The sequence below is a fragment of the Propithecus coquereli genome, unplaced genomic scaffold (assembly GCF_000956105.1).
Source record: "Propithecus coquereli isolate 6110/MARCELLA unplaced genomic scaffold, Pcoq_1.0 Scaffold20, whole genome shotgun sequence".
Lineage (NCBI taxonomy): Eukaryota > Metazoa > Chordata > Mammalia > Primates > Indriidae > Propithecus > Propithecus coquereli.
Window position 1 is genome coordinate 13,988,224 of NW_012144967.1, and position 26,367 is coordinate 14,014,590.

A 26,367-nucleotide genomic window follows, 5' to 3' on the forward strand; every position below is an offset into this window, starting at 1 on the left:
TGAGACAAAGTCTCACTCTGTTGCCCAGGCTAGAGTACCATGGCATCAGCGTAGCTCACAGCAACCTCAAATTCCTGGGCTCAAGGGATCCTCCTGCCTCAGCCTCCCGAGTAGCTGGGACTATGGTCACGCGCCACCATGCCTGGCTAATTTTTTCTATTTTTTTAGTAGAGACGGAGTCTCGCTCTTGTACTGGCTGGTCTCAAACTCCTGAGCTCAAGCGATCCTCCCGCCTTGGCCTCCCAGAGTGCTGGGATTACAGACATGAGCCACCACGCCCTGCCTGTTCTGGTGATTTTAATCTTGAAAATGAGCCATGCGGGGGACCTGAGACCAAAGTGGATGATGATGAGCTGAAAGCTATCGTGGAAGCGAATCCATCTCAGCCTACCGTGAATTAGCAGCAAGGTTTGTCGTTACTATTCCAACAATATTAGACCATTTGAAACAAATCGTTAAGGTAAAGAAGCTGGATAGATGGGTTCCACATGAATTAAACAAAGCATCAGAAAAGAAATTGTCTCGAAGCTTACCTTTCTTTGCTGTCACGACATAAAGGTCAACCGTTCCTACACTGTATTTTTACGTGTGATGAAAAACGGATTCTTTTTGACAATCTCAGGTGTTTGGCACAATGGTTGGATAAAGATGCAGTGCCGAAACATAGTCCAAAACCGAATATTCATCAAAAAAAGCTAATGGTGTCTATTTGTTCCAGTGCTGGTATTATCCACGATAGCTTCACAAAACCTGGTCAGTTGATTACAGTGGATGTCTAATTCAACCAACTGGACGAAATGATGAGGATGCTTGCGATTAAGCAGCTGAGATAGATCACTAGAGACAGGCCAATCCTCTTGCAAGACGATGCTTGACCACATGTCGCACAAACAATGCTGCTCAAACTACAGAGGCTGGACTTGGAAACTCTCTGTCATCCACCGTATTCACCAGACCTAGCACCACTGACCACCACTTCTTCCAGGCTTTGAACCACTTCTCACAAGGAAAGATATTCAGTTCTCGAGAAGCTGTGGAAAACACCTTTTGCCGTTTCGTTGCCCCTCGCTCTCCAGGCTTCTTCACTGCTGACGTAAACAAGCTGCTGTTAAGGTGGCAAAACTCTGTGTTGATAGTTTAGCTGCACACTTGGGTTAACTGTACTGCTTCTTGTTTGAGATATAATAAACTACCCTTTTGATTGGAAATTAGATATTTCATATTTAATAACCTAATATTAATTCATTTGATTCCTATAATAGCCCATTTTACATATGGCGAAACAGACACAGAGGTGAAGAATCTTGCCCCAGATCACAGGGTCAGTCAGTGGTAGAACTGGGATTTGTACCAGTCTGTGCTCTGAACCACCAGCCTGTGATAGGGGAGGGAGAGCAGGTCTGAGGCTGGGAAAAGTGTTGCCTTTGATGACATTTGTGGCCTGCTTTGAATTTATGTTTGAGGATTTTTTTTCAGGGCCTTACCTTCACTTGGATTATTATTATTAGTTTTTAAAACTATCTTTCCTACCTTAACATTTACCTTCAGACCCATTAAAAAAAATCTTATTTTTCTTCTTTCCTTAGGTGGTGTTTGGACACTAGACCATGTGCCTAGGTAGAAGTTTTTCCTTTCTCCACAGCTCTACTCCCCCAGCAACGCTCGCCACACCCTTGTTTTGAGAACCTCACTAAGGTATGATGTCTAGGCTGACCTGAGCTGGCCTTCAAGAGCTGAGGAACATAAGAGACTTTTTCTGTCCCTTGGTGGGTTGTTTTTTTTTGTGTGTGCGTGTGTGGTAAAAAACATATAACAAAATCTGCCATTTTTAAGTGTACAGTTCAGTAGCATTAAATATATTCACAATTGTGCAGCCATCACCACTGTCCTTCTCCAGAACCTTACATTATCCCATATCGGAACTCTGTACCCATTAAATAATAACTCCTCTCTCTCCTCCCAGCTCCTGGCAACATCTGTTCTACCGTCTGTCTCTGTGAATATGCCTACTGTAGGGACTTGATATAAGTAAAATCATACAATATTTACCTTTTTGTAACTGGCTTATTTCACTTGGGATAGTATCTTTAAGGTTCATCAATCTTGTAGCATATGTCAGAATTTCCTTTCTTTTTGAGACTGAATAATATTCCATTGTGTGTATACCCCATTTTGTTTATCCTTTTTTCCATTGATGGATACTTGGGTTGCTTCCACCTTTGGGTGTTGCGAATAATGCTGCTATAAACATAGGTGTGCAGCTATCTCGAGACCCTGCTTTTAATTCTTCTGAGTATATACCCAGAAGTAGAATTCTGAATCATATGGTAATTCTATGTTTAATTTTTTAGAAACTACCAAATTGTTTTCTGTAGCGGCTGTACCATTTTACATTCCCACTAGTGATGCACAAGGATTCCGATTTCTCCACTTCCTCACCAACACTTGTTATTTTCTGTTTTGTTTTGTTTTTTATTAATAATAATAGCCATCATAATGAGTGTGACTTTGGTGGTTATCTAGTTGGACCACTAGTCAGGGGCTGGGTCCCTATTTACTCAAATGTTAAAATGTAGAAAAAATATGATAAACCTCCAGGTACTCCTCACCCAGATCCAGATTCGGCAGGTATCAATTCATGGCCAATTTTGTTTCATTTATATACCCCTCCCTGCTTTCTTCTTCCTGCCTGTGTTACTTTGAGGCCAACCCCAGACATCACATCATTTTATCTGTGAACATTTCACTGTGTGTCTTAAAAAGATAAGGTTCTTAATATTCCACTAGTCTGATGGTAGAAAGGCACACAGGGCTGTTCCTCTGGATATGTTGTTCCCTGTCATTCCCTTGGATCACCACGGACATACAGTGGGCACACAGAACCCTGGATACTGGATCTGTTGCCAAGCTGGGTTGTGGGTGAAAAGCTGCCTTGGCTGGGGCCCTGCTTTCCTGCAGAAGGCTGATTGCCCTGAAGTCTGAGCAGTCGTGAGAAAGCCCACTGTAGGGCTCTGTGGCGCATGGCTATAGTCCCAGCTTCTTGGGAGGGGCTGAGGCAGTAGGGGGATCACTTGAGACTAGGGGTTTGAGGCCAGCCTCGGCAACATAGTAAGACCCCATCTCTGATGAAAAGAAAAAAGAAAGAATAAAAGAGGAGAGCCATTCAGATGTCTGTTGAGAGAAGGAGAAAAGAAAGCGTAAGAGGGGATAAGGGAGAGAACGACTGAGGGACAGGCCGAGGGAGGGAGGGGAAGACAGAAAGCATACTGTGGAGGAAGGAATGAGGGAGAGGATGAGAAAGAGTAGAACATGTGCGTGTGCAAGAGAATGGGAACGAGAGAACAGAGCACCTGCGAGAGAGAAACTCTTCACTAGCTCCTGTGGTGATCTAGAGCAACCACAGAGATGCAACGGGACTAACAGCATGCTGCTTGTGTCCCCCAAGCCTTCGCTTCTGGGATCTCTGGACCCTGAGCTGTCTGCCGTAGGTGAGACTGGCGCACCAAATGCATGGGTGCCAGAGACAGGAAAGAGTGAGCCTGTGGAATGGCCACTTTCTCTTTTCTGCATCCTTTGCTCAGGGAGGGCAGGCTTGGTTCCCAGTGGGTCTGAGGCTGCTGGCTTCTTGTTTACATGTGGGGTCCCCACTACCAAGAGATGATACTTTTCCAGAGTTAAGTGGGAGGGACACCCCAGGTTGGTGTGTGAATAAAAGGAGTGAGTCCCACTTTTTTTCAAATCTCTGTGTCTTGTTCCCTTCTAACAAAGTGTGGTGCCCAGTAAGTGCCAAGATGACGAGGGCCCAGGTCACACAGGATCAGTTTTTATCTGAGTTCTCAGCTCAGTGTAAACTCGCTGTCTGTGTCTGGCTTCCGCCTGTCGCAGTCAGCTTCACAGTCCTGTGTGATCCCAACCCTTCCAGTTCTCTTTTTCTTTTTATGTTTTGAAAAATATAACAGCCTAATTGATACATAAGTTATATGCCATATAAGTCGTCCATTTAAACTCTATAATTCAGTGGTTTTTAGTCTGTTCACAAAGTTGTATCCCCTTTTCTTAAGACTCAGGACCACCCCGTGTCCTCCTCTTCCCTGCGGTTCTCAGAGCCAGCCTTCCCTCTCCACTGGCGTCATGCTGATCCCACCCTCCAGGCAGATGACATTACCATGGCGACGTTGGCCAGTGGGCATTTCCCACTGAGATGATGTTTAATTTAATCAGCCCCTACAGGGCCCCAGGAGATTCATAGACAAGGGTTACTTTGGGTAGACCCCTTCCCACTGGTGAGCTTCCGTCAACACTGAAGGTCCCTCTGTGTATAAAAAGTTTTAAAAAGCAAAACACCCAGAAGGTTGCATATTTGCCAACTTTTTGACTGATAACAAACCTGCTTGGGAATCTGTGAATATCTTGAGCAATCTAGTTCTGGACAAATGAGCTTGTCAAATTGTTCCCCTTTCTAATGGTGTATTATCCTCCAGTAAACACACTGGAGCTTATAAACAGACAGTACAGTAATGAACGGGTGTGTGTGTTAGATGGTGATGAGTGCTGGGAAGAAAAATAAAGCAGAGTAAAGGGGTAGAGATTGATGATGGGGGTGGGGATTGGTCTCTCACGAAGAATGGTCATGGATGGCTGCTGACAAAGTGATGTTGGAGTAAAGACCGAAAGGAAGTGAGGAAGTAAGCCCGCAGGGATCTGGGGGAAGAACGTTTCAAGCAGAGGGAAAAGGAAATGCAAAGGCTCTGGGGCAGGAGCATGCCTGACATGCTTGAGGAACAATAAGGCTGCCTTGCATGCCTGGACAGACGCGGTGAGAGAGGCATAGGAGTTGGAGGGCAGTTAGATCATCTGGTGTGCAGGCTGTGGGAAAGACTGAATTTCACTGTGGGTGAGACCGGGTGGCATTGAAGGGTTTTGAAGAGAGGACGGACATGATCTGATGTGTGTTTTATTTTTTTATTTTTATTTTTTGAGATAGGGTCTCGCTATGTTGTCCAGGCTGGAGTGTGGCGGCTATTAACAGGCACAATCATGGTACACTGCTGCCTTAAACTATTTTAGCTCAAGCAATCTTCCCACCTCAGCCTCCCAAGTAGCTGGGACTACAGGCATCCACCACCATGCCTGGCTAATTTTTAAACTTTTTTTGTAGAAATGAGGTCTGGCTAAGTTGCCCAAGCTGGTCTCGGACTCCTGGCTTCAAGTGATCCTCCTGCCTCAGCCTCCCAAAGTGCTGGGATTATAGGTGCTAGCCACTGTGGCCGGCCTGCATGTGTTTTACAAGTAGTACTCCGGTGATTGTGTTGAGAATGACTAGGAGAGACAAGGGTGGAAGCAGGGAGACCAGCGAGCAGGCTTTTGTGGGACTCTCGGAGAGATATGAGATGGAGGTAGTGAGCAGTGGGTGGGCTTGGGTATATTTTGAAGGTAGTGTTATCAGGATTTGCTTGTGGGTTGGATGAAAGGTGTGAAGGAAAGAGGTTTTGGCCTAAGCAGCTGGGAGGATGGAGGTGTCATTTACTGAAGTGGGGAAGACTGTAGGTGGAAATCAAGAGTTATGTTTTGGACATAGTAGGCGTTGGATGCCTATTAGACATCCAAGTAGAGATCCCGATGTAGAAACACCGGTTAATAATTCAGTGAGTGCCTTTTGAAGGGCTTATAGAATAGCAGGAGAGAGAATGTTTTACTGAAATAACTGTAGTAAAGGTAGAAAATTATGTGGTGAGGAAGAATAAATAAAGCAAAAGGGAGCACAAGGGAGGGTGAGGTGACATCTGTAGGGTTCTGTGCCCTTGATGAGCCTTCAGTGGCACCCACAGATGTTTTCAGTGGCTTGCGTGTGGGTGCTCAAGAGTAGGGTCTGGGCCTTCAGCTCTGTGTCCTCAGCGCCAGCTGTAGGTCTTGGCATTTGGTAACTGAGGGGTGAACTTCCACTCTCTGAGCCTCAGTTCTCCACGCATGTATAAAATGAAGAGGTCGGACTAGACCAGTGTATTAGAGTGAACCAGGAAGCTTAAAAAAAAAAAGCAAGGACCCATCCTAGACGTATCGAGTCAGAATTTCCATGCCTGGAGCCCGGGTATCTGCATTTTAAAGTCACTCCCCATGTTACTCTTTTGCAGTCAGTCCAGCAGCAGCCTACAGACAGGCATTTGGAAACCCCTGGGCCAGATCATTTGTGAGGTCCCCTTCAGCTCTAACATCCTGTGAGTCTTGTTAGAATGCTTGCGATGTAATTCTGTTCTTGGGAAGTGGGCTCTTTGGTTGGGGTGGAAAAGGCATGGTGGGAGGCAGGAGAAGCTGCCTCTGGGTGAAGGCCACCTTGGGCAGGGCAAGCAGGGGCAGGTGGGCAGGTGCCTCAGCCAGGGAGCTGTAGAGGCATTGAGGAATGGTTCTGGGAGTGGTGGGAGCAGTGACAGCTCGTCTGCCACTGGTAGCCAGATGTGTTAGGTCTTGGAAATGGAGGGAAGGATATGACCCCAACTTTGAAGAGGCTCACAGGCTGCTGGGAAGGACTGACAAGAAAGCTCATGATTCCAGCCCACTGTGGGAAGTGCTGCCTTCAAGGAAGGGTATCCAGGTGTCAGGAGAAAGTGGAGGAGCAGGAGGAGGGCAGAGGACCACTGGTGTCACAGCACGCAGGAGGAGGGGGCCCTAGAGCTGAAGCTTGGGGATGAGGAGCAGTGGTCAGGCAGATTTGTGTTTGGGGGTGGGGTTGGGGTATCAGGCATTCTTCTCTAGTCAGGGGGAAGAGCTCAAGCCGACACAGAGGCACGAGCAAGTTGTGGTTAGAATGAAAGATGTCCTGGGAAGTGGCTGGAGCGGTGGGCAGAGACCAGGGCAGGAGCGATCCTCCATGCGAGGCTGAAGGGTTTGAGCTCTGTCCTGAAGATGATGGGGATTTTGAACAGGGACCTCTCCGTGATCAGATGTGTTTCACAGCAACCATTCTGGCAGTGTGCATTGGAGGGGTAAACTAGATAGAGAAAGAGACAGCGAAAAACTTTGCTTTGCCTGGTCCACTGGACGGCGGGGGCGGTGCGGCTGTTTTCGTACATACTGCTGACAGTCTTTTTGGGCCATTTTTTGCTACTTGTTTGAATACCAGCTGCCTCGTGAAATGAAACTTTGGCCACTGACTCTGAACATCTGTGACTTGGGGTCACTTAGACCTGTAAGTAGGCCTTAGATGTGTGTTGAGGTCAGTGATATGTATATTGTAGGGCATCTGTTTGTCCACTTTAGGAGTTAATTTTTATTTAGAAATCCATTAATTCTAGATTAATTTGCCCAGCTGTTGCAGCCTAGTCTGTTGAAGGACTCAGAGATCCTTAAAGTTAGTTTAGTTTTACATATTCAACCAAGGCCTGCCCAAGGTCTTCACGTGGGTAACTACTGATAGCACAGGAGTGAAAGCCCGTTCCTTGTGGTTCACTGTTTCTTATTCTTTCGGCTTCACCATTCCCATCTGGTCCTTCGTTCTGGGTCCAGGAGCATGGAGCTCTTTTTCTGTTTCCTTTGATTCATCTGAAGTTTCACTGAGCTCCCTTCTTTCCCTACCACCCATGGAAGCAATGTCTTTCTCTGACCAATGTTCCGGCTGGAGTCCAGGCTGAAGCCCCCGCGGGTCTCGAGAGCAGCAGCTCACTCTTGAGCTTGCTTGCCGATTCCGTCTTTCCTCTTGCCCAGCTTCCATTCCTGGTACAAAAGAGGTTCCCTTACCTGGCAACCAATGCAACAGTTCTTTCTTTCTGTCTTTTTTATTTTTGAGACAGAGTATTGCTCTGTTGCCCCAGGTAGAGTGTGGTGGCGTCATCATGGCTCACAGCAACCTCAAGCTTCTGGGCTCAAGTGATCCTCCTGCCTCAGCCTCCCAAGTAGCTGGGACTGCAGGCACGTGCCACCATGCCCGGCTAATTTTTCTATTTTTGGTAGAGATGGAGTCTCACTCTTGCTCAGGCTGGTCTCAAACTTCTGAGCTCAAGTGATCCTCCTACCTTGGCCTCCCAGAGTGCTAGGATTACAGGCATGAGCCACTGCACCTGCGTCAATAGTACTTAGAGGTCTCAGCTTCTGCTAAGTATTACCACCTCCTTCCTCCCCGTCGCCCATCTCTCCCCCTCCTACCCTCCCCTTCCTTTCCCTTTGTTTCACCTCCTCTCTCTTTGTGTCTGTCTGTCTGTCTGTCTGTCTCTCTCTCTCTCTCTCTCTCTCTCTGTCTTTTTAAGAGTCAGGGTCTTGCTCTGTCACCCAGGCTGGAGTGCAGTGGCATGATCATGGCTCACTGTAACCTCAAATTCCTGGGCTCAAGTGATCCTCCTGCCTCAGCCTCCCAAGTAGTTGGGAATACAGGTGCAAGCCACCAAGCCTGGCTAATTTTTTTATTTTTTGTAGAGACAGGGTCTTGCTATGTTGCCCAGGCTGGCCTTGAACTCCTGGCCTCAAGCAATCCTCTTGCCTTAGCCTTCCAAAGTGCTGGGATTACAGGCATGAGCCACCACACCTGGCCTGTCCTTCCAACTCTCTCCCCCTCTCCCCCTCTCTCCCTCTCCCCTCTTTTTTCCCTCTCTCTACCCCTGCCCTTGGCATCCTAGAGTTTTTGTTCTGTTGTCCCTTAGGATGCTTCTTTTTCTAAAATAGACAGCTGAGGGTACCTTTCATTTACCCACTTAAAAATTCTTAAGCATTATAAGCAATAATTGAACACAGATAGATGATATCAATATATAAGACATAATCATATAGGGGAGCAGGGTTAAGAGCCCCCCCATTGTAAAATATTCTCCCATCCAGTTCTCATCCCACAAATAATGGCAAATCCAAGAAAATTTCATTTTGTTGTCTCAGTCCAGTGTTCTGCAATGTGCTGTTTGCCTCCTTATTAAATAGAATATACTGAATAGAGATCAGATATTTCTAAGTGCTTTTGGAGCACCTCTGCCTGTTTGATGTCCTGTTATTGCACTTTTATTAATCTGCTTTACTAAATAAACTTAACATTGCTGAGAAAAACAGATGACCAAATTTAATGTTATTTGAAATTTGAAGGCTTTGCGCTTAAGGAAAAAAGCTCATGAGTTTAGTGACAAGTTCTTGTTCTTAGTTCCTCAGAGCCTTTTTTTTTTTCTCTTTCAGATTTGAATGTGTGGATGTTACTACATTTATGTATATCTTTTACCTGTAATAACTTCAGTATATTTTTTGACTAATGAATAAAGTCATCTTTTATTTGTCTGCATATTTAATTTCAAACTTCAGGATCCTGCCCTCCCCTCTTTAGTATTTTGAGGTTTGATGAACAAACTTGTAGTTATGCTTCTCCCTTTCCCTTCAGTCTTCATCTCTCCAGAAAAACAGAGTTCTGATTTTTAGGATCTCATCAGAAACCCTTCCAGATACTTTATAACTTCGATCTCATGTCTCAGGACCTTTCCCCGCTCTGGCACGTCTGTCTTAAGGTGTGGGAGCCCAAACTGCGCAGCATGTGTAGCTGCGGACACGGTGGCTTTGAACAGGGGCCGGATCACAAGCTCTCGTCTGCTTGCAGTGTGCTTTCTGACAAGGCCTGGCGTTCTCTGGGCCTTTCTGATGAAATATGCAATGTGGTATCTTAAGGGAATAGTCTAAGCCGATGCCTAGGCCTCTTTATCGAATAGTTAGCTTAGAACCTATTATTCTAATAGTATAATTGGTGCTGCTTTTCCCTAAATGTTCCTTCACATTTGCCTTCACTGATGATCATTTGCCATAATCTTGCCTATTTATACAGCCTTATGAAAACTTGTCTTTTAATTTTACATTTTGATTTAGAACAGCTTTAAGGCCATTTGCAAATTTGAAGATTTCACTTTATTGCTTTGACAAATATTTATTGAGTACCCAACGGGGATGCAGTGATGAATGAGACGGACACGCCGCTTCCTTCATGACGCTTACAGCCTAACATTCTTTTGCTAGGTTGTCGGTTCCCAAAGCATTTTTTTTTTTTTTTTTTTTGAGACAGAGTCTCACTCTGTTGCCCTGGCTAGAGTGAGTGCCGTGGCGTCAGCCTAGCTCACAGCAACCTCAAACTCCTGGGCTCAAGCAATCCTCCTGCCTCAGCCTCCCGAGTAGCTGGGACTATAGGCATGCGCCACCATGCCCGGCTAATTTTTTCTATATACATATTTTTAGCTGTCCAGATCATTTCTTTCTATTTTTAGTAGAGACGGGGGTCTCGCTCTTGCTCAGGCTGGTCTCGAACTCCTGACCTTGAGCGATCCACCTGCCTCAGCCTCCCAGAGTGCTAGGATTACAGGCGTGAGCCAATGCGCCCGGCCTAAGGTTCCCAAAGCATTTTGAATATGAGACCTCCTTTTTAAAATAAATATTTCATAAGTCTTCATTCGGTAGGCTGGTTGTTGAGAACACATGTGGATGTGAAGTTTGGTTCCCTAATGGATTAGAAATCACCATTCTAGGTCATTTATGAAAACATTAAGCTCCAGTCCACAACTGGTCAGTGGGTTAAAAACTTCACTGTTCATAGTTCCCTGTAAATGACAATCACATAAAGACATACACTGACCACGTACATATTAACCCAAGTCTATGGAATTCAGTTTTTTTTGTTGTTTTTTGGTAGAATTTTGACATTTAAAGTTTGTAGAAATTCTACCTACTGGTTCTGCCATAATTATATATAATCATATTGTTTTTGTACCCTCAAAGAATTCTAATAGACTAGTTAGGCCTCTGAGGCCTTTCCAAGGTTAAGATGCTCCTTCCTGCCATCCGGTCGATACGTTTACTTAAGTGTTTGGTAAAATGACCTGGGCAAACTAGTAGACCCTGTAATAGCGTGAATTTATATTCAGCTTTTTTTTTTTTTAAATAAGCTTCCAGTTCTTTCCTGAAGTAAAACTTATTCTGAGAGGGGATGAGTGTCAGTCTGCCGGTCTTGGAGTTGTTCTTTACCCCCAAGTGGGTTGTACATACTGATGCATAGTTCCACTGTCTCACCTTTGGGTGAAACTTGCTCTCAGCCCAGGCCACAGAGAACCCGTGACGTGTCTTTCCTGTCAACTGGGCCACTCTAGATCACTCTGTGAGCTCACCAGGCTTGGATCTGCCTGGCTGGTTCAGATGCTTCAGGGTGAGTCTCTGCCAGATGCTTCTCAGGCTGGGCCCTGCCTCCTTGCTGGTGTTCGTGGGCGTGGCTCTGGCCCCCCAGTGGCTGCCCCCAGGCAAGGTAGACAGCTGCCTGTGGTTTGCTCTTCCCAGCTTTGGCTTGCTGCTTTCAACAAGTTGCAGACACTGGTGTATGCTAAAGCTTTTTATTTCAGCTACACTTTTTATTTTAATTAAGTTACCCCATTGATTTTCTAGTTAGCCTTCTTCTGCTGAGTCATGCCAAATGTGCTTTAAGAATTTTATATTAATGATTTTCAGAGTACTGTGTAAGGAGCTCCTCAAATTTTTTTGGCCTGCCTAGTTTCTTCTTTTTTTTGTATGTTAAAAGTATAATTTAATAAAATTACTTAAGTACTACAAATTGAAGTAGTTTGAAAATGAAGATAAACAAAAGAAAGAAAATAATTTCATTATCTGCTGAGATACTTTTTAACATTTTGGATTATTCTTCTAGCCTTTTTCATAAAACATATGTATTTAAAAAGTTAGCCAGGACTGTGGTGCCCCTCTGTAGTCCCTGCCACTCGGGAGGCTGAGGCAAGGAGGATCGCTTGAACCCAGGAGTTCGAGGTTGCAGTGAGCTATGATTGTGCCACTGCATTTCAGCCTGGATGACAGAGCAAGACCTCATCTCTTAAAAAAAAAAATATATATATATATATGTGTGTGTGTGTGTGTGTGTGTGTATATACACACATACATATATATATTTAATTTTACTTTATTGTACTATACTTCAGTATTCTTTTTTTTCTCACTTTTTATCAGGACTATTTCTCATAGCCTTAATTTTGATCTGTAATATGATTTATAATGATGCCTCATTTAATTGTATTAATATATCGTAATTTATTGAACCAATTTCCTTTTGTTGGATCTTTAGGTTTTGTCTCCTTTTTGTATTATAAATATTCTGTAATGATTATCTTTGTCACATCGTCTCTATTTCCATAGGATAAATTTCTGGAAGTGCATTAATTGGGCTTTTTTTATGCATTGCTAAATTGCTCTTTAGATAGATTGTATCAATTTATGCTACCTTTAGAATGCTTATTTTGCCACATCTCTGCCAACACTGGGATTATTACTTTTTGAAAACCTTGGTCAATTTGATAAGCCAAAAATGGTTTCTCATTATTTTAATTTGTATTTCTCTAATTTCGTGTGAGTTTGCAACTGTTTTTATATATTAATTGTCCATTTGTGTTTCTTCTTTTAATTGCCTGCTCATCACCTTAGCTCAAGCTCATTTTTTTTTTTTTTTTACTCCCAAGCTCATTTTTCTAATGGATTGCTTATCTCTTACTTAGTGTTTTGTAAGAGCTTTTACTATATTAAGATATTAATGACAGTAACTATATGTACAAACATACATACCTTTTGGTTTGTTGTTTGCCTTTTAACTTTGTGCTGGCAGGTTTTCAATGAATAGAACTTTTTATTGGTTGTCTTTTTCTTTACTGTTTCTTCTTTTGCTTTTATAACAGTACATTTTGATTAATTTCTATCTTCTATTTATAACAAATGCAATACTCACTTTAGAGTAAGGTTTGAAGAAATACAAACACACAGGTACACGGAGAGTCCTTCATTCACTGTTATCAATTCTGCTGTTTTCAGTTTTTCTTACCAGGGCTAAATAGAAAACATGATGTGATATTTGGCTTTTAAAGCCTTCAACTTTGGCATTTAAAATCCTTATAAAGGTTTTTCCTGTTGCCCATGTTGGACTGCCACACTATTTATTTACTAGCTCTGATTTCCTAGCAAAAGATATTTACTTTATCCCTGACCATTCTCTGCCAATCCCTGAGATTTCTCTGTGAGGAGAACTTTACTTTCTTTTGATGTAATCTCTGCTTCAAACCCCTGCAACTTTGTGTGAGACAGCAGTGGGCTCCCAGCTAATCCTTGCACACACCACCACCTGTTCCCCTCCTCTCCTGCATGCTTTTCTGGGCGCCTTAAAAGGAATAATCTGCCAGGCGCGGTGGCTCACGCCTGTAATCCTAGCACTCTGGGAGGCCGAGGCAGGCGGATTGTTTGAGCTCAGGAGTTCGAGACCAGCCTGAGCAAGAGCGAGACCCCGTCTCTACCAAAAATAGAAAGAAATTAATTGGACAGCTAAAAATATATAGAAAAAATTAGCCGGGCATGGTGGCTCATGCCTGTAGTCCCAGCTACTCGGGAGGCTGAGGCAGTAGGATTGCTTGAGCCCAGGAGTTTGAGGTTCCTGTGAGCTAGGCTGACGCCACAGCACTCTAGCCCGGGCAACAAAGTGAGACTTTGTCTCAAAAAAAAAAAAAAAAAAAAGGAATAATCTATTCTGCCCTTCTCCCCCAATCTTTTCTTCTCTAGACATTTAAAACAAAGAAAGAACAAGAAAGAGGAAGGAAGGAAGGAAGGGAGGGAGGGAGGGAGGGAGGAGCTTATTAAAGCACATATGTGGGTATTTTCTTATAGTTATGCTCTCCCTACAGAGTGGTTCCCTTGGTATTGGGATGCCCGGTATTTTCGGTGATATCCAGCATACTCCCCTGTCCATGGGCTCCAGCACCTTCTATTCTAGGAGACAATCATTTGTTCTGTCCAGAAACTTTACATCTCATTCCAGTGGGGTATTCTGCCAACCCATATTTAGATAATTGGTATTTCACTTTATTATTACCTACCATAATTAGGTATCTTCCCAATGGGAGGAGGAGTATAGTTTTCATTTTCTGTGTGAACTCTTATGCAGGCAGATGGGTTTCGCAGGCAGTTGGGAGAGGGGAAGGAGCTAAACATGCAAACCTGTTGATCCCCTGGGGTGGTAAGAGATACACTTTTGCTGTGCCACCTGCTCCCCTTGTGGTTCTAAATGATTTTTCCTTTATTTTCTCCTTTAAAAATCACAAAACTCATATATTAGCCCCCCCAAAAAAGTTTTGAAAAAATAACGTAGCAATAATTACATACTCTGCATAATTATTTTTCTTTTAATCTTGGCTCAGATGCATACTTAGTTTTATATTGTTATAATGACAACATTTTTTATTAGTCTTTTTAAGTTTAGCATTAAAAGTAATTTTTTACTTTTGTTGCTATGTAGATTTCATAATTAGAATTTTTGATGACTGCTTAATAGTCCATCTAGTATTCAGCCATTCCCTGGTCTCGGACATTTAGATTCTTTTTTGCGTATGTCTCTTTTGTGCTGTTTTAATGATGCTATAGGATACAGTTTTGCACATAGCTTTTGGGAAGTTTTGTTCTTAGGATAAATTTCTGGAAATGGGGTTCCAGGACCCAGAGTTTGCCACTCACTGTTTCTATGCAGCTACCACACTGCTGTCTAAAAGAGTTGTGTCCCTCTGCATCCGGAAGGGTTTTCAGCACAAACATGGTGTAAGAAATATGTAAGCCAGAAAGATCCTGGGATGCTGAAGCAGATGCAGGATTTAAAGGCTGAGCAAGCGAGGTGGTGAGGTTTTTCTCCCTCCTCCGGCAGGTTTGAGCCAGCCAGTTTCATGTTTCATCTTAAGTGTGAGTGTTGTGATAATTTCCTACTGGAAGGCCTCTTTCTAGGGCCTTGGGTTTCCCCTGCACAATAGTTCTGTAGCTGTGCATCCCCAGATCATGAAGGAAACAGGTGCATCAAGTTAAAATAGAATCGTTATCCTCTTCTTTGTGTATATAAAGTTAAAATAGAATTTAGGCTTCCCCCAAACTGTCACTTGGCCAGTTTGATAACTGTGTGGTACCTTGCACGTCACCCTGCTCCTAAGGTTTAATGGTCCATTTACCAACCAGTAACAATTTTAGGGTGAAAATCCAGGAATCAAGTGTGTCGGCTGAGTAGAGAAAAAAAATACCTAGAGGACGATACAATTTTCTAGAATTTATTCATGAGACAACACAAATCCTGGCAATAGCAAGTCATTTTGGATTTGATTGAATTCATGTAGCAAAAAACCCCCAAAGTTATATAAAGTTAGTGAGTAATTACTAAGAGTAAACTATCAGAGAAAGTTATAGCCAAGTCTCATGTACAAATCAAATGTTTTCTAAAGGAAGTGCTGAACCATGCTTTTTTTTTTTTTTTTTTTAAAGGGCTGAGTGATTGGCTTTTTGCTAGCGTACATGATCATGGAGTAATGATGTTCCCTGAGAAACTGAGGGAGTGTGGTAGGAGTGTACCCTTTTTTTTGGCTATGCAGCAAGTGAGGAATTTCCAGGTATTGAGGTTTAAGACCTGCCAGGCAGGCTTGTCACTACATACAAAATTCTCTTTTCATTTTTCCCCCTACTATTCCAGTGTTCTAGAAACCTGTGGGGGTAAAACTCAGGTATGTGATTTCCTATCACAGTACTTAAGGTTCTGTGTGGGCGTGCTGACTGTGTGTGTGTGTGTCAGTGTGACGAGCCATGAAGATGATGCAAGACGAAGTCCCGTGGGACCCTGGTGGTCACTGATTCTGTTCTCTGTTTCTGTTATAGCCCTTTCCAGTATCCAGCCATGGGGGATATGAAAACCCCAGATTTCGATGACCTTCTGGCTGCTTTTGACATCCCAGACCCCACCAGCCTTGACGCCAAGGAGGCCATCCAGACGCCCAGTGAGGAGAATGAGAGTCCCCTCAAACCGCCAGGCATGTGTATGGATGAAAGTGTGTCTTTGTCTCACTCAGGATCAGCCCCAGATGTGCCGGCCGTGAGTGTCATTGTTAAGAATACCAGCCGCCAGGAGTCATTTGAAGCGGAGAAAGACCACATTGCTCCCACCCTCCTACACAATGGATTCCGGGGCTCAGACCTGCCTCCAGATCCCCACAACTGTGGGAAGTTTGATTCAACTTTCATGAATGGAGACAGTGCCAGGAGTTTCCCTGGCAAGCTGGAGCCTCCCAAGTCAGAGCCGTTACCCACCTTCAACCAGTTCAGTCCAATCTCCAGCCCCGAACCCGAGGATCCCATCAAAGATAACGGGTTTGGGATAAAGCCCAAGCACTCTGACAGTTATTTCCCACCCCCTCCTGGGTGTGGGGCTGTGGGAGGCCCAGTCCTGGAGGCTCTGGCTAAGTTTCCAGTCCCAGAGCTGCATATGTTTGATCATTTTTGTAAGAAAGAACCCAAGCCAGAACCCCTGCCCTTGGGGAGCCAGCAGGAGAACGAGCAAGGTGGGCAGAAGGCAGTGGAGTCTCACAAAGAGCTGGATGCCAGTCGATTCTTTGGGGAAGCTTTGGAGTTCAACAGCCACCCTAGCAACAGTGTCGGGGAGCCCAAGGGGCTTGCCCGGGAGCTTGGTACCTGCTCATCAGTCCCCCCTCGGCAGCGTCTTAAGCCAGCTCATTCTAAGCTGTCCTCTTGTGTGGCAGCCTTGGTGGCCCTACAGGCCAAAAGAGTGGCCAGTGTCACTAAGGAGGATCAGGCTGGCCACACAAAGGATGCCTCAGGGCCCACTAAAGAGGGTTCTAAAGGCAGCCCCAAAATGCCCAAGTCACCAAAGAGTCCCCGGAGCCCTCTGGAGGCCACTAGAAAAAGTATCAAGCCATCGGACAGCCCTCGGAGCATCTGCAGTGACAGCAGCAGCAAAGGCTCCCCTTCTGTGGCTGCCAGCTCCCCACCAGCGATTCCCAAAGTCAGAATCAAAACCATTAAGACATCATCAGGGGAAATCAAACGGACCGTCACAAGGATCCTACCAGACCCTGACGATCCGAGTAAGTCTCCTATCGGGTCACCTCTGGGGAGCGCCATTGCTGAGGCCCCAAGTGAGGTGCCAGGGGACGAAGTGCCTGTGGAGGAGCACCTTCCTGAGGCAGGCGCAAATTCAGGGAGCCCCCAGGGTGACAGGAAAGGAGATGAGAGCATGACAAAGGCCAGTGACTCTTCGTCTCCCTGCTGCAGCTCGGGGCCCCGGGTCCCAAAGGGAGCTGCGCCGGGCTCACAGACGGGCAGGAAGCAGCAGAGCACAGCACTGCAGGTGTCTACCCCGGCCCCTGCCAGCCTCCTTCCCAAAGCGGTGCACCTGGCCAACCTGAACCTCGTGCCCCACAGCGTTGCCGCGTCAGTGACAGCCAAGTCCTCAGCGCAGAGACGGAACCAGCCACAGCTCACGCAGATGTCGGTGCCCCTGGTCCACCAGGTGAAAAAGGCCGCCCCACTGATTGTGGAGGTCTTCAACAAGGTCCTCCACAGCTCCAACCCCGTGCCCCTCTATGCGCCAAATCTCAGCCCGCCTGCGGACAGCAGGATCCACGTGCCGGCCAGTGGGTACTGCTGCCTGGAGTGTGGGGACGCGTTTGCCTTAGAGAAGAGCCTGAGCCAGCACTACGGCCGGCGGAGCGTCCACATCGAGGTGCTGTGCACTCTGTGCTCCAAGACGCTGCTCTTCTTCAACAAGTGCAGCCTGCTGCGGCATGCCCGCGACCACAAGAGCAAGGGGCTCGTCATGCAGTGCTCCCAGCTGCTGGTGAAGCCCATCTCTGCGGACCAAATGTTTGTGTCGGCCCCTGCGAACTCCACGGCACCAGCAACCCCGGCCCCCTCATCCTCCCCCAAACATGGCCTCACTTCGGACAGTGCCAGTCCCCCTCCTCCAGCCTTGCCGCTCTACCCTGACCCGGTGAGGCTCATCCGGTACTCAGTCAAGTGTCTTGAATGTCACAAACAGATGCGGGACTACATGGTCCTGGCTGCACATTTCCAGAGGACGACAGAGGAAACCGAGGGGCTGGTAAGCAGACCCTCACTGTGATGGGTGTCGGGCCCCTGGCTCACATCAGTTCCTTGATTGGAACTGGACGTGGAGAAAAGAGCTCATTGCTGTAGGGGCAGTGGCAGAATCGTAGAAGTCTGAGAAGAGGATGTCTGATTGGATGGGTGGTGACCTGCCTGAGTATATAGTGCTTGGGGTTTATTGGGAAAGGCGCCTGGTAAGAGAGACCCTGGAGACGTAGCGAGTGTGTTTGTGGACGTGCCCCGTCTTCCGCTTGGCTCCCACTCCAGCGCGCTGTCAGGGCCACTGCCCGGCCGAGAGAGCTCTTTACCGGACAGTCTCCTGGGCTCTGGCAGGCCTCAGCACAGGCTTAGCACGTGCCCAGAGAACCTGGGCAGAGGTAGGTGAGTCACTGCCCTGCACCTCGGTCTGTTCTTCTCAGAAGCACGTCTTCAATGAGTTATTGTTCTGCCCGACAGTGGACACGGCTGATTTTGCGGAGTCCCTTTGGAGAAACTGCAGTAGGGCAGTGGCAGGGCTGAGGTGGAGGGAGGGAGAGTGGGTAGACACGTGGGCCCTGCGGCAGAGGCTTTTGGGGCCCCGTCCTTTAAACCATGTTCTCTCAGCATTCCAGAAAAGCAGCTGTGCTCATCTGCTTGTTCTGATTCTTGGTTATGCTTGATGAGATCTGGTCTTTTTTTTTTTTTTTAAAAAGGGCATTCTGTGCTGAGAATACCCTCTGGTACCCTCTGTGTGGTGGCTGTCTATGTTATATATCAAGTTCTGTGAAGAAGGAGGCCTCCAGACATGCCCCCAGAAGGTGGTTCTCTTCATGACATACCCGAACCTACCCCTCACCATGCCTCCCTAAGCCAGGGTTACAGAGGCCTGGGGGGAAAGCAAAACAGCTATTTTTACTTCAGTACAGCCCGCCTATGCACATGTTGGTAGCTAATGAGCTTTGCACATGTTTTCTGAGTGCCCCCTGTGCGTGGGGGCTGTGTGCCGAGTAGAGGACGCCAGTGGGAGTCCTGCCTTCCTCCGGGGGCTCACAGTGGCTTAGCAAGGGCCAGGGTCATCACCCAAACAGCTACAATATACGATCTAAGATTGGAGCTAAAACAGGATTCCAAACCTAGTTGCACAGAGTGCCTCAGAGGGACTAATTCACGGTGAGTCCATGCATAAGGAAGGTGCAGTGTGGAGGTGATATTTAAGTTGGGCCTGCGAGGATGAGTTTGGAGGAGGGGGAGGGCCAAGGGTGTTCCAGGTGTAGGGAACAAAGGTCTGAAAGTATAGAATGCAATCGAGGAGCAAGGAGTTGGTGGGTGGGAGGCTGGCCTTGGGAGTGTTGGGGTAGAGGCTGGCAGTTGAGTTTGGTAGGTCTGCGGGCCTTCTGCAGAGGGCCGAGACCCCGGAGGGGGCCAGGAGGTGCTGTAGAATCAGTCTGTGGCCTCTCATCTCCCCCTCCTGTTTCAGTTTGCATTTTCCTTCTGATGAGTCAGACGGAGCGTGGTTACCAGGGGCCCCTTCCCCAGAGGCTTTAGTGTTCTTGCTGTACCAGCGTGGCTGAGTCGGGTCAGTGCTTTTTCTGTGTCGTGTGATGAGGACCCTTGGCAGTGGGGGTCTGATGTCTGGGCCTGTGGTTTTTTTCGCACTGCTCCTTACACATCTGCTAAAATCTGAGTAGGCAGAGGTCTGGATGTAGGATCCCAGGCTGGCAACCTTTTCATCCTGCATCTTTCTTTGTTATTCTCCCCTAGTGTGGGAGTCAGAGAAGAGTCCCCCTGACAGGAAGGACAGGAGTGGCCAGGGTGGCTGTTAGGCTTCTCTCAGCCTAGCTCAAATCCCTCGGAAAATCTCATGCAACTAAATGTGGCCTCTGAGTCTCAGGGGAAGGGTAAGTCTTTAGCTCTGGGATCAAAAACTAGTCTCCGGCCGGCGCGGTGGCTCACGCCTGTAATCCTAGCACTCTGGGAGGCCAAGGCAGGAGGATCGCTTGAGCTCAGGAGTTCAAGACCAGCCTGAGCAAGAGTGAGACCCCATCTCTGCTATAAATAGAAAGAAATTAGCCAAAACAACTAAAAATAGAAAAAATTAGCTGGGGCACGGTGGTACGTGCCTGTAGTCCCAGCTACCTGGGAGGCTGAGGCAGGAGGATTGCTGGAGCCCAGGAGTTTGAGGTTGCTGTGAGCTAGGCTGACACCATGGCACTCTAGCCCGGGCAACAGAGTGAGACTCTGTCTCAAAAAAAAACCAAAAAAACTAGTTTTGATGTCTGTTGGGTTTGGGTTTCCACATGACAGTATGTGGGCTTCAGGCCACATGTCCAGGGCAGGGGCTGGATGAATCGATTAGACTCCATGCCAGAGCAGGGCCTGCAGGGTACAGCTTGTGTTCAGCTCTTCCATCTTCTTCTGGGAGTCTGTCCCTGGAATATGCCGCTCTCGGCAGTGACTGAGGGACTCTGTTCATCTTTCCCCCTTGCATATCCCAACAAGGTGGGGGCAGAATATCAGGAAAGAGGGACTGTTTTTCTTGTTCTTAAATGTTTATGTAACTATATTGTCATTATCACACCTAAGAAAATTCGTAACAGTTGCTTTATATTACTTAATACAAGTTCATATTCAGATTTTTCCAGTTATGTAAAAAAATGTTTTTTTTACATTTGGGCTTATTTTGAATCAGGATCCACAACATGGGCCACACATTACATTTGTTTATGTCTCTTAAATGGCTCAATCTGGAATAGTATCTCTTTCTGCTCCACCCAACCAGACACTCCGCTTTTTCTCATGCCATTGACTTGTTGAAGAAACTGGGTCATGTGTCTTGAGAATTTTCCAGGACAGTTCTGGGTTTGACTGATTGCTTCCTGAGTTTTCCAGGACATTTCGAGTTTCACTGATGGGTTCCTTACGCAAGTAATTTTTCCCTCTATACTCTGTGTTTTTTCTGTAGACTGGAAGTTAGCAATAAAGACTTGACTAGATTCAGGTTCGTCTTGACAGAGGTGGGGATGCTGTGTTCTTCCTGTTCTGTGACTTCAGGAGGCCCAAAGCGCCCGATTGTCTCACTGTTAATGATGCTTGATCAGTGAATGTAAGTGGGGATCTTCTGATCCCTTCGCTGTAAAGCTCTCCACTTTTTACCTACTGATGTTAGTATCCATCAGTAATCTTTGCTTGAGTCTAATTTTATTAAGAATTCCAAAGAGTTTTTCTAATTTCATTATTTCTTTCTCATTTATTGGCTGGAATTCTGTATAAAATATCTTTCCTGCTTCCTTAAGGGCTTTTTGGTTACTCTGAAATATAGTTTATGCTAGAAAATGGAATAGTTAATTTGTTTCCTTTATTTATTTGTTTTTTTAGAGACAGGGTCTTACTCTGTTGCCCAGGCTGGAGTGCAGTGGCCCGACTGTAACCTCCATTCCCTGGGCTCAAGTGATCTCCCTGGCTCCAGCCTCCCAAGTCGCGGGGACTACAGGCACATGCCATCACACCCAGCTATTTTTTTTTTTTTTAATTTTATTTTTTATAGGAATGGGGTCTCATTATGTTGTCCAGGCTGATGTCGAACTCCTGGCCTTAAGCAATCCTCCTGCCTTGGCCTCTCAAAGTGCTGGGATTATAGGTGTGAGCTATTGCTCCTGACCAGTTTCCTTTAAATAACAGTTTCAGAGTAGTGAGTTGATGTCCTAACAATCTCAAATGGTGTTCCAAGAGTCCCTCCTCTATTTTTTTTTTAAATTGTGGTAAAACATACATAACATGAAGTTTCCCATCTTAACTGCTTTTAAGTGTACAGTTCAGTAGTGTTAATGTTAAGTATATTCTCATTAATGTGCAACCAATCTCCAGAACTCTTTTCATTTTTCAAAACTGAAACTCTTTACCCCTTAAAGAATAACTCCCCATTTCTCCCCCTCTCCCTACCCCTGGCAGCTACCATTATATATTCTGTCTCTGTGAGTTTGACTCCTCCAGGTACCTCATGTAAGTGGAATCATACGGTATTTGCCTTTTTGTAACTGGCTTATTAAAGTTGGCATATCCTCAGGGTTCATCCATGTTGTAGCATGTGTCAGGATTTCCTTCCTTTTTGAGACTAATACTATTTCATTGTGTGTGTAGACTACATTTTGTTCATTCATATGTTGATGGACACTTGAGTTGTTTCCATGTTTTAGCTATTATGAATAATGCTGCTATGAACATAGGTGTACAAATATCTCTTTGAGATCTTGCTTTCAGTTCTTTTGAATACCCAGAAGTGGCATTGCTACAACATGTAGTAATTCTACATATAAATTTTTGAGGTACCACCATAGTTTTCCACACAGCTGCACCATTTTACATTCCCACCAACAGGGCACAAGAGTTCTAGTTTCTCAATGTCCTCGTCAACACTTACTATTTTTTGGGTTTTTTTGGTAGTAGCCATCCTAATGGGTATGAAGTGACCTCCTCTATTGTTTTTAGTTTTAGCATTATAATGAACTCATTTAGTTTTATGAGTTCATTCATAATTCAGTATATTCAGTATATTAATTAATAGGTACTCAGTCATTCTTTTTCATGCTCAAGTTATCCCATCTTTGGTCAGTGGGAGCCCCTTCAAGCTGGCTCCTTTGTCCTTTTGCCATCAACTCAATCCTTGAGAAGCTTCCTTGTTTTCAGTCCAAAAAGATGACCTGGACACCTTTCTTTGTTAAACCCCGAATCATTCATTTTTCCAAGAAACCAAGTTTCTTTTAGTGAGGAATGGTATTGAGAAGCCACAATCAGCACACTAGATATGCTCCTTGCTGCTGGGTTTATCTTTGTTTCTAGGCCTTGTCAGTAGCCAGAGCTAGGAAATACATACTTTAAAATTTTTTTTAATTTTTATTTTTTTTGTAGAGATGGGGTCTTGCTGTGTTGTTCATGTTGTTCTCAAATTCCTGGGCTCAAGTATCATCCTGCCTCAGCCTCCCAAAGTGCTGGGATTACAGGCATGAGCCACCATGCCCGCCCATAGGAAATACGTACTTTTAAAAGGAAAGAAAAACCATGAGTTTATACAAATTCAAATTCAAGATGATAGTTTTTTTTGTTTTTTGTTCTTTTTTGAGACAGAGTCTCACTCTGTTGCCCGGGCTAGAGTGCCGTGGCGTCAGCCTAGCTCACAGCAACCTCAAACTCCTGGGCTCAAGCGATCCTCCTGCCTCAGCGTCCCGAGTAGCTGGGACTACAAGCACGTGCCACCATGCCCGGCTAACTTTTTTTCTATGTGTATATTTTAATTGTCCAGCTAATTTCTTTCTATTTTTAGTAGAGACGGGGTCTCGCTCTTGCTCAGGCTGGTCTCGAACTCCTGAGCTCAAACGATCCATGTGCCTTGGCCTCCCAGAGTGCTAGGATTACAGGCGTGAGCCACCGCGCCTGGCCAATATGATAGAGTTTTTACATAATTGATTTAATACTAAAAATCTTGATTCCTAAGATCTTCCTATTCTCTCTATATATATTTATAAATTTTTACAGTTGGTACTCCGTATCTGTGGGTTCTGCATGCCTGGATTTAACAAGCTGTGGATCAAAGATATTTGGGGGGAAAAATTGTGTCTATACTGAACATGTACAGATTTTTTTTCTCATTATTCCCTTAACAATATAGTATAACAACTACTAATATCTACATAGCATTTACATTGTATTAGGTATTGCAGGTAATCTAGAGGTGATTTAAGTATACAGGAGGATGTGTGCATGTTATATGCAAATACTATGCATTTCCCGTCAGGGACTTGAGCATCAGATTTTGGTATCCTTGGGGATCGTGGAACCAATTCCTTACAGATACTGAAGGATGACTGTATTTATACACACACACACAAACACACACACACAAACACACACACACGCACACACACACGTACGCACGCATGTATACATATACACCCACGTATACACATATACAAATTACAAAATATCAAAACCAGTATGTCCAACATTAGGACAGCTGCATACAGGTTAGATGCATTTGCAGTTCTTTTTGCCCTTAGAATATATCATGCTGAGGTTTTGTATGTCAAAATACTGTGTTTTGAGGTCACTAGGAATAATTTTTTTTCTCTGTGTGATTATATCATCAACTTGATATATATTTAGGTTATTTGCTTCTGTTTTTCAATTTTTAGGGAATCTTTATTTTATTTTATATTGTTCTTTTTGACTTATATAAAACATTTGTGTGATTCCAAAGTTAAAACTATGACAAGGTACATTCAAGGAAGTCTTGCTTCCATCCCTTTCCCTGTCCCCAATTCCCTCCTTCCCCGTAGGTAACCATTTTTGTTCATTTTTTATTTACTAGCAAATATGTGTGTGTGTGTGTTATATTCCCCTGCTCTTACACAAAAGGTAGCATACTGTAATGCTGTTCTGTGCCTAGAGTAGATACTTAAAAACTAAAACGTTTTATTATGGAGTGTCTCAAACATTCATGAAAGTGGAAAGAATGGTATAATGAACCCTCCTTTAACATTTACCAACCCATAGCCCATCTTGTTTCGTTTCGTTTCTTACCCACCACTCTCTCCAGTGGATGGATCATTTTTAAATCCTAGCATTATCGTATCTGTAAATGCTTTAGTATGTATCTCTAAAAGATAAAGGGTTTTTTAGAGAAACATAAATATAATATCACTTCTAAAAATCAATAATAATTTTTAGTATCAAATCTTAATTACAAGTGTCAAATGTCCTAATATTTTTTAAGGTCCTAATATTATCATTTATTAAGTTAGTGTTTAAATACCTCTGGTTGTCTCATTTCTCTTTACACTTGGCTTGTTTGAATCAGGATCCATATAAGTGCGGTACATCATAAGTGGTTAAAAATATCTCTTCAATCTCTTTTCCTCTCTAAGTTTCCTTTCCCTTTCTGTCCATTCTCCCCCCTTGCAATTTGTTGAAAAAACTGGATTGTTTGTCCTGTAGAGGGCCTATATTCTGGATTTTGCTGATTAAAGTAGAGATCTTTTCTTGTCCTCCCTAGTAATTTCTCCCTGTAAGCAACTCCTCTGACCCAAGGTCAGTGGCCCCCTCGGTGAGCAGTACCGGTGTCCGCCTTTTACTAGAAGCTCAGGAGGACCTCTGCAGGATGCAGGCACCAGCTCATCCTGTTGCTTTCCCCCTCTGGGCTATCTCTGCTCTGCCCATGAGAGCTTCACTGAATCTCTGGCTTACACTTCCCCTGGTTTTCTGCTGGGGCTGGGAACAAAGGAGCTGCTCCCTAATCCTCCCTTGTCTGTGCATGTATTTGGTTAGCTGTGGCTCAGAGAACCCCCTTCCCCCAGAGTGGGCAGACAGGGCTGGGTGATGGAAGCTGGCAAGACCATTCAGTTAGGTCAGTCTGCATTGAGGGCCTTCTGAGTACCAGTCAGGGTGGGCCCCGGTCTCTTTGGAAGTCACTGAACCATCTGACTCGAGGTGCTAAGCAGGTATCCACCAGGCCATTGCGGGAGGTGGCTGGCAAGGACTGCCTCTGCTGAGCTGAAACACAGACCCTGGTGGGTCTGGCAGTGCATTGAGGTCTTAGAATTCAACAAGTACCTTTGGCCTCCATAAAGGAAAAGCTAGCCCTCTGCTAAGCCAGAGGAAAGAAATATTCATCATCCTTGAGGTAGAACTAACCTTTGAGAAAATAAGGTCAGGTCTGTCTCTGATTAATAAGGTGGTAGGCAAAGCTTGCCTGGGTGTCAGTATCAACACTTTGAATGAGGTCTGGGAGTGTCAAAAATATCCTAGGAGAGTTGGAAGAAAGAGTGGTTGGGGAAGGGGGCTTATTCTGACCATGTCCTAGGAAGCCAAGCTCCGAGTGGAGAGCCACAGGCCTGTGGCACCTGCATGATCTGCTTTCTTGGTGTTCTTTCCTAGACTTGCCAGGTATGCCAGATGCTGCTGCCCAACCAGTGCAGTTTCTGTGCCCACCAGCGGATTCATGCACACAAGTCCCCCTACTGCTGCCCGGAGTGTGGGGTCCTCTGTCGCTCTGCCTACTTCCAGACCCATGTAAAGGAGAATTGCCTGCACTATGCCCGCAAGGTGGGCTACAGGTGGGTGCTGCCTGGCTCACTGTCCTGGTATTGCCCAATGGCTGGTCCTTTTCCTAGAACTCGTTTCAGATAGTTGGGTCTTAAGAGGCAGGCCTGGGTTCCAGCCTAACAGGACAAGAACGTTGGTTGGTGTATGGATAGATATTTTTGTTTTGTATAGGACAGGAAGAGCAAGGGGGAGAAGAATAAAGGGTTTTAAAAACTTAAAAAAATAGCTTTGAAGGGGGAAGGTTTTGGTGAGTTTGGAACATATATAACATTCACTTTTTAAAAGTATATCAATTTGCTTACAAAGTTATGTTTGGCATATTAAGTTTAAATTACTGTTTCAATAATAACTTTACTAATTGTAGTACTTAAAAGTTTTCTCAGGTTTTAA

The 26,367-nt window shown here is 45.0% G+C and overlaps 1 protein-coding gene across 1 annotated transcript in view; it reads left to right on the forward strand.

Moving 5' to 3' along the window:
- Positions 1 to 26,367, forward strand: part of ZNF592 (zinc finger protein 592) — a 50,256-nt gene that overhangs the window by 13,319 nt on the left and 10,570 nt on the right. Inside the window, exons 2-4 of the mRNA XM_012643777.1 lie at positions 1,587 to 1,695; positions 15,661 to 17,899; positions 25,810 to 25,988. Of these exons, the coding sequence (XP_012499231.1) occupies positions 15,680 to 17,899; positions 25,810 to 25,988 (2,399 nt within the window). The 5' untranslated portion in view covers positions 1,587 to 1,695; positions 15,661 to 15,679. The remainder of the gene's footprint in view (positions 1 to 1,586; positions 1,696 to 15,660; positions 17,900 to 25,809; positions 25,989 to 26,367) is intronic.